The sequence below is a fragment of the Diaphorina citri genome, unplaced genomic scaffold (assembly GCF_000475195.1).
Source record: "Diaphorina citri unplaced genomic scaffold, Diaci psyllid genome assembly version 1.1 scaffold2917, whole genome shotgun sequence".
Taxonomy (NCBI): Eukaryota; Metazoa; Arthropoda; class Insecta; order Hemiptera; family Psyllidae; genus Diaphorina; species Diaphorina citri.
In genome coordinates this window covers 1-8,671 of record NW_007380330.1, presented here as the reverse complement: position 1 = coordinate 8,671, position 8,671 = coordinate 1, and the positions used below count along the sequence as shown (strand labels likewise).

General features: G+C 37.3%; 2 protein-coding genes across 2 annotated transcripts; one reads left to right on the top strand and one right to left on the bottom strand.

The window, feature by feature from the left end:
* Positions 1 to 3,947: 3,947 nt before the first annotated feature.
* On the bottom strand, positions 3,948 to 5,936 carry LOC103519740 (pro-resilin-like). Its single transcript, XM_008484828.2, has 3 exons — positions 5,931 to 5,936; positions 5,254 to 5,621; positions 3,948 to 4,854 (listed from the first exon to the last, which is right to left on the bottom strand). The coding sequence occupies exons 1-3, from the start codon at positions 5,934 to 5,936 to the stop codon at positions 4,785 to 4,787; spliced, it is 444 nt and encodes a 147-aa protein (XP_008483050.1). The 3' UTR covers positions 3,948 to 4,784.
* Positions 5,937 to 7,521: 1,585 nt separating this feature from the next.
* Positions 7,522 to 8,665, top strand: LOC113471748. Its single transcript, XM_026831127.1, has 2 exons — positions 7,522 to 7,718; positions 8,106 to 8,665. Coding segments are annotated over exons 1-2 (315 nt in total). The 5' UTR covers positions 7,522 to 7,716; the 3' UTR covers positions 8,419 to 8,665.
* The last annotated feature ends 6 nt before the right edge of the window (positions 8,666 to 8,671 follow it).

The window sequence follows — 8,671 nt, the reverse complement described above, 5'->3', positions numbered from 1 at the left end:
AAAATACATAGGTAATAATTCCATTGGCCATGGCTGCCTGTGTTCTTGTGCACACACTAATTTGTCATCTTTGGGGTTTTCTCCCCTCACGAGTCTCTATCTCCTCATTAATCTTTCGTTGATGTTTAGTACTTACCTACATACGGTAAGGTATTATTTAATTCATTATTATACTTTATATCATTTCGATGTAGTCCTGATCACCTAATGAGTAATGTCAGACATATCCAAGGCTTTCCTCATTCACTAAGTTAACTATCAAGTCTTGATCCTTGGTTGGAAAAGCAACCTAATGAGTAATGTCAGACATATCCAAGGCTTTCCTCATTCACTAAGTTAACTATCAAGTCTTGATCCTTGGTTGGAAAAGCAATACCTACTCTTGTTTACTTATTTTTACGAGTTATCTAATACTTGTATGTGAAAATACTTCTCCATCCACTTAGATATGGTGGCCTGGATGTACAACGTATATATCTATATCTTGAAACTTGTATGTGAAAATACTTCTCCATCCACTTAGATATGGTGGCCTGGATGTACAACGTATATATCTATATCTTGAAGAGTCTGAAGGGAACAGGAAAAACCAGCAGCACGAGATTGTCCAGATGGTCACCCATCCAGATATCAACCAAGTGCAACTTTACTTTACTTTACCTGTGGATAGAGAGAAACTTTACCTGTGGATAGAGAGAAAGGGAGATAGAGAGAAACTTTACCTGTGGATAGACAGAAAGGGAGTATCTAGCACCAAAATATATGCTTCCTTCCATCCTTCCTCCTAATTCTTCTTTTGTAAAGGCCCCTCAACGTCTAACAAACAATAGAGAGAAAGGGAGATAGAGAGAAACTTTACCTGTGGATAGACAGAAAGGGAGTATCTAGCACCAAAATATATGCTTCCTTCCATCATTCCTCCTAATTCTTCTTTGTAGAGGCCCCTCAACGTCTAACGATCCATTTAATTTTCAGTCGGATAAGAGAAGGGTGATAGGACTTCTATCGAATAGCAGACCTGAAGAGATTGACATCTTCAGAAAGGCAGCCACGCACTTCAAAACCCTGTGCAAATTCATCCTACATGTCAAGTGAGTTCCAAGTAACTAGTATCTAGGCTACTTGAGTAACAAGTACATATTGAATAACACTTTTGTTACTCAAGTATGCACACTCATTTTTGTTACTTAAGTTTTGACAATAAAAAATTTACGAACACTTTCATCAGGTGGATTGAATTTAATTTGAGGTGAAAGGACTTTCAGGTTCAGTGTCATAAAATGAGTATTTTCTACTTTCTCTCTAATTTGGGTATGTAGGTATGTACCTACTAATTTACCAATAGGTATCAAATTATATTGTATATATAAAAAAAAAAGAAATTGAGCCTTAGATACTCTTTTGGGCTTGTCATAGATTGTCATAAAATGAGTATTTTCTACTTTCTCTCTAATTTGGGTATGTAGGTATGTACCTACTAATTTACCAATAGGTATCAAATTATATATATATATAAAAAAAAAGAAATTGAGCCTTAGATACTCTTTTGGGCTTGTCATAAACCAACTATAGAAACACAGGATAATGAAATCATAATTAACTCAATAACCAAATGGTGCGTAGTAATAAGTTAATGTGAAGGCACGATGCTTTTTATACTAGCAAAATAACTACTTGGGAAAAAAATTGCAAATTTTACATCAACTATAGAAACACAGGATAATGAAATCATAATTAACTCAATAACCAAATGGTGCGTAGTAATAAGTTAATGTGAAGGCACGATGATTTTTTTACTAGCAAAATAGGTAACTACTTGGGAAAAAAATTGCAAATTTTATGAGAAAACTATTTCGCTGGAATGTTCTCATATTTTCGAAGATATTAAAATTGTATTTATTACAATATTATGATGTGAGCCCGTTCCTCCTCCCTCACTGTTAATAAAAACGCGTAAAACTAAACATTCTTTCCCGAAAGTATTTCCAGATTTCGTAGTCTGTGTTCTTATTCTACGAAAATGTAGATAATATATTTTCTGGTATGTAGGTCTGTACGAATGTTCGAAATTACGAGTATGCTACGAATACATAACACAACCCTCATAATGTAATAAAAACGCGTAAAACTAAACATTCTTTCCCGAAAGTATTTCCAGATTTCGTAGTCTGTGTTCTTATTCTACGAAAATGTAGATAGTATACATATTTTGTATTTTCTGGTATGTAGGTCTGTACGAATGTTCGAAATTACGAGTATGCTACGAATACATAACACAACCCTCGTAATGTACCAACGAAGGTCTCGAATGAATTGCAAAAGGCTAACTAAAAGTGGCGGAAAATGGACTAAAATAAACTCCAATAAAGGTTGACATTCTGGAAAATAGAGATGAGTGGGATGAATTCTATCCGAGATATCGAACGACTAAAATAAACTCCAATAAAGGTTGACATTCTGGTAAATAGAGATGAGTGGGATGAATTCCATCCGAGATATCGAATATATACTTACAATAATTATTGATTAAAGAAATTTCCCAGATAATAATTATGGGGCTCTAAGCGCTAAAGGGCTAAGTGGTAGAGAACACCTCAGGGAGATAGCTTCACCATCCTTTCGGAACATTACATGTATGAGAGGATTTCAATGATTGCATCGAACCTAACAATGTTGACAAAGCTTTGTGCTATTTCGCAAGTTTGACTCACCTCTCTCACCCATATCAAACCTAGAGTGAATTTCATAGCTCGTATTCGTGTTAAGAGCACTTGAAGATTCAACAGTGTAGCACGCATGCAAAGTACCTTCTAAAGAGGGGGGATGCTGTGGCCCAATTTACATACACTTCGCATTAACGATAATTTTAATTCTCCCCTATTATTAGCAGATCTGGAATATCATACGGTTCAATGGCGTATAATACTGGAATGGTGTCTCTATGCTGTTCAACCCACCCGTACACTTTGCGAGTAACATGAATGTCATCATTTTATCTGAAGATAACAGTTATGCTTGTGATAATTTTCTAATGAACCCCATGACCCTAGAGAGAACTAGGGGTAGAAGTAACCGTACTAATGGATACCTATATAAATATTTTGGATACCTACATATGTGTTTCACGTACCTAAGTTTTAGAGAAATCGTTACAAAAGTTCAAAGTCACAAAAAAATATGGATGGATATTTTTCACTGGACAGAATTTTTGAACATTCCGAGAAACTATCGCCTGACAAGTGTCAGAGCACACTTGAATTTTTGATGAATTTACAGCCAGATTTGTAACAGATACTCAGATAGTATGTAGTGACTTACTCATTTTATCTGAAGATAACAGTTATGCTTGTGATAATTTTCTAATGAACCCCATGACCCTAGAGAGAACTAGGGGTAGAAGTAACCGTCCTAATGGATACCTATGTGTTTCACGTACCTAAGTTTTAGAGAAATCGTTACCTACAAAAGTTCAAAGTCACAAAAAAAAATATGGATGGATATTTTTCACTGGACAGAATTTTTGAACATTCCGAGAAACTATCTCCTGACTCCTGACAAGTGTCAGAGCACACTTGAATTTTTGATGAATTTACAGCCAGATTAGTAACAGATACTCAGATAGTATGTAGTGACTTACTACGTTACGTAGGCTTCTGAATGAACCATTAATCTACCAATTCTATTCTCTCATCTTATCTGTAAAGGAAGGATACAGAATTAGACTATCTCCTAGGAAACAAATTGCAGATAAAAAAATCTCGAGACATTAAATATCACCCAAATTTAACAAAATCATTGACTAATCTTTATTATAAAATGAGTGTGTATACTGTATACAAAATCTACCAATTCTATTCTCTCATCTTATCTGTAAAGGAAGGATACAGAATTAGACTATCTCCTAGGAAACAAATTGCAGATAAAAAAAAATCTCGAGACATTAAATATCACCCAAATTTAACAAAATCATTGACTACTCTTTATTATAAAATGAGTGTGTATACTGTATACAATGAAAACATATTAATTATTACTTACTTTACAAGAAGAAAGTACCGGTACAAAATTGATATTATGGCAATCTAAGTAAAGAGAAGAAAAGGAGAGTATTTATTATGGAACAATAGTAAAATGGTAATGCAGAAATATACAAGACAGTTTGAATTGAAAGAATGACAAAAGGCGAATTGAAACCTCAAACTCACCACTGCTTTGCTAGGCGTTAACGTTCAATTTAAAATAAACAAAAGACGAGTTCCTTTCAAAGTAAACTGAGAGCTCACAAGTCTCACTTTTCAACCCACACAGAGATGGCAGGGTTTGAAAAATCGTAACTACATTTTCTCAGCAATGATTTCCAACCCAATGACTTTACCAGACCACAAACCCCTGAACACGGTCACAGAGCTTCATTCAGTCAGTTTGAAATACTTCCAAAGAAAATCGTCTTTTTTCTGGCAGAATTCAATGAACGTGAATATTCAAGGACATTGATGAACATTTCTTTTCATGAGAACTTGTATCTAATTTACTCCGCAAAAAAGGGCACGACTTTTTTGTGCAATTCTATTGATTGCATCATTGTGGCGAAAAGTTAAAGACCTAAACAATGGAACATCGTACCTACATACGTACATGAGAGTATTCGAAAAATGTTTGTTCATTCCTAATTAATGTTTTGTCCTGCTGTGGGAGCCTGGCAGGATGAGACAGATGAAGGACGAAGGCACCTGTTGTATGATTAGATTACACGTTGAGATTCTTCAGTGAGGGTGGTGGGAGGTTTACTTTCTCCTATATCCTCCAAAGCCACCGCTTCCCTTCACTGGACCACCACCACCTCCGCTGGGATAAAGCAGCGGTCGCCACCTTCCGCCTGATGACAGGTCATGATTGTCTTGCCCAACACCTCAACCGTATAGGCTGCAGAGAATCCCCTACCACTCTGCACTCAACAAGCTGTCATGAATGCAGACCACCTGCAGACATGCCCAGAACTCACGGATCAAAACAACATCATCACAAAATATTGGGACGCGAGGAGGAAAATGATCTGCTACCCCTACCACTCTGCACTCAACAAGCTGTCATGAATGCAGACCACCTGCAGACATGCCCAGAACTCACGGATCAAAACAACATCATCATCACAAAATATTGGGACGCGAGGAGGAAAATGATCTGATAGTCAATTCCCAGCATTTGATACCAACCAACCATTGATGTATGTTCCATTTCCCTTAGCTTGGATATCCTGCAGGGAAGTTGCCTTTAGAGCCTCCTGGTTGTTGGCCGGGTGGTGGGGGAGGTGTGAATCCACCGCTTGGGGGAGCTGGGTACCCGCCTCCTGCACCTGGTCTAGCACCTCCGCCGGGGGCACCTCCTCTACCGGGTTGTCCTGGAGCTGGGCCTGATGGTCCTGGAATAGCTTCTCCTTCATACTTCACGTCCGCTTTGTAACCACCCTCGTCAGCTGTGTACGTCACGATCTGTTTTCTGCCGTCAGGAAGAGCCACGTTGTAAGAACCCTGGACAGTTTTGCCGTCGGAGTCAGCTTTGTGACCAAAGTCAGATCCAGTGACAGCATCCTTCACTTGATAGTTGAAGTTAAACGGTTCAGGCTGTGAATGGTAGAAAATAAAGCATTAGTAAATCAAGATAAATCTTGGCGTTTTTGTAATCATATGAATTCAACTGCCAATATTATGGTGAATGTGGTACATTGTACAAGTACCCCCATTACACAAGTACATTGCAGAATAGCACTACTTATATTGAAGGCACGAATATGATGGGCAATTAAATCTAACCAAAAAGTGACCCAAGAACATGAGGTGTTATAATTATTAGGCAGATGATCTCAGACAGGAAATACAAGATTTTAGAGATTTGCATTGTGCAAGTAGGTAATCTAGAACATTTCCAAGTACCCCCATTACACAAGTACATTGCAGAATAGCACTACTTATATTGAAGGCACGAATATGATGGGCAATTAAATCTAACCAAAAGGTGGCCCAAGAACATGAGGTGTTATAATTATTAGGCAGATGATCTCAGGCAGGAAATACAAGATTTTAGAGATTTGCATTGTGCAAGTAGGTAATTTAGAACTTTTATTTTGGATATTGAGGACCACCTGCAGACATGCCCAGAACTCACGGATCAAAACAACATCATCACAAAATATTGGGACGCGAGGAGGAAAATGTCAATTCCCAGCATTTGATACCAACCAACCATTGATGTATGTTCCATTTCCCTTGAGCGGGATTTTCAAATATCACATCAAACTGTCAACAAAGGAAACAGCGGAGAATAATTGATTTGTTTGGCACGTTGCTGACGCGAGACGAGACATCAGTATCAAACATAAGGCAGTCAGCTTTTCCCGTGTCTTTTGTGTTCAAAATAATGCTCCACATCCCATCAACTAGTTTATTGCTCGTAGTACCACACCATTAATAATACATTACGTTGTTCATAAAATAATATTGATTGTGTGTTTGCTCCGTCTCTTTCCATTTTCCTAATGTGTTTTCTATTGTTGCGAATATTTTTCCTGTAGGTATTCATTAGAATGAAGACTTCCCTCTTAGTCACATGGGTATTGTACTTGTCCCTGATTTTAAACAAAAAAATATTATTTATCAAAAAAAGTTCATAAAATAATATTGATTGTGTGTTTGCTCCGTCTCTTTCCATTTTCCTAATGTGTTTTCTATTGTTGCGAATATTTTTCCTGTATTCATTAGAATGAAGACTTCCCTCTTAGTCACATGGGTATTGTACTACTGTCCCTGATTTTAAACAAAAAATATTATTTATCAATAAAAAAAAGTATGTACCTACTTCATGATACGTACTGTTAGAATAATAGGACTTGTATTTATGAGTATTTAAAATCAAATACCTATTCTTCTTTATAGTCAAACAACCATTACAGGTAGGCACAGTACCTACATACCTACTGGAAAAAAAGTTCTAAAAATTGTTCTGCGCACATTGCATACTTCAAAAAGAAACACGGCATTCATATAAAATTGTTATGTAGGTAATAATTACGTTTGGATAAATACCTACTTACATAATTTCTTCTATTTCATCAGCATCTTTTTGTAAAGAGGTCATTCCAAAGTCTTCACACGTGGACTGAACAAAATGTAGTGTCATTTAGGGAGAAATTTCTCAGGCCATCAAAAAAAAAAGTATGTACTTCATGATACGTACTACTGTTAGAATAATAGGACTTGTATTTATGAGTATTTAAAATCAAATACCTACCTATTCTTCTTTATAGTCAAACAACCATTACAGGTAGGTACAGTACATAACTACTTGGAAAAAAAAGTTTTAAAAATTGTTCTGCGCGCATTGCATACTTCAAAAAGAAACACGGCATTCATATGAAATTGTTATGTAATAATAATTACCTATTATAATTACGTTTGAATAAATACCTACCTACTTACATAATTTTTTCTATTTCATCAGCATCTTTTTGTAAAGAGGTCAATCCAAAGTCTTCACACGTGGACTGAACAAAATGTAGTGTCATTTAGGGAGACATTTCTCAGGCGACTGATACCGTTCACTTCTGTTTCAGGCAAAATCAATTTCGTCATAGCCAACGGGTTCCTTTTCGAGCACCCCCTGTTTCATTTGGGTAAGACGTCCGAAGATCTTCCCCTGATTGCTATCGACAGCTTGAAACACATGTTCAGTTATCCGTACAACTCATCCGAAGATCTCGTCAACTTGGAGAAGTTGCACCGCTTTTTGAACGACTTCTATTCGGAAAAGCTTCACTTGAGGTTCCACAACGTCATCTTTGAGGAATTGTCGCCAAGTGTCGGCAACTTTCAAATTGACGATAACCAGTCCACGATAGTCCCAAGTGACCAATTATCGACTGATGCTTCTGAAATAGGTGAAGATGACGTCCCTATTGTCAAGGATTCGGACTTTATCAAGTTGTATCCGTCGCATAAGAGATATACGTTGAAGCGACGAGTACATGATGAGTTGTAGCTGGGATAACCTCTCTTGGTGACGGTCAAAGTTCTCACCTGGGCAACAGGAGGCACACACAGCTTGAAACACATGTTCAGTTATCCGTACAACTCATCCGAAGATCTCGTCAACTTGGAGAAGTTGCACCGCTTTTTGAACGACTTTTATTCGGAAAAGCTTCACTTGAGGTTCCACAATGTCATCTTTGAGGAATTGTCGCCAAGTGTCGGCAACTTGCAAATTGACGATAACCAGTCCACGATAGTCCCAAGTGACCAATTATCGGCTGATGCTTCTGAAATAGGTGAAGATGACGTCCCTATTGTCAAGGATTCGGACTTTATCAAGTTGTATCCGTCGCATAAGAGATATACGTTGAAGCGACGAGTACATGATGAGTTGTAGCTAGGATAACCTCTCTTGGTGACGGTCAAAGTTCTCGCCTGGGCAACAGGAGGCACACGTTCAATTCCAGTCCAGGCATGGGTTTTTTTCTCATTTACACAATGGGTATCATTTTATCTGTAAATAATCAAATAGTATAGGATAGATCAATAATTTTATTGTAAATAGTTCCCATAAAGTCGAAGAATATCAGCGATTCGTGGCAATGCCTACTGCTGAAATAGAACTGTAAAGTTCACCTAAACTACTTGTA

Bases quoted from the DNA above. Each gene is read 5' to 3' on its own strand.
- LOC103519740 (XM_008484828.2), bottom strand. The intron at 4,855-5,253 runs ATATCCAAGCTA...GCGACCGCTGCT, and splicing joins AAAGGCAACTTCCCTGCAGG to TTATCCCAGCGGAGGTGGTG.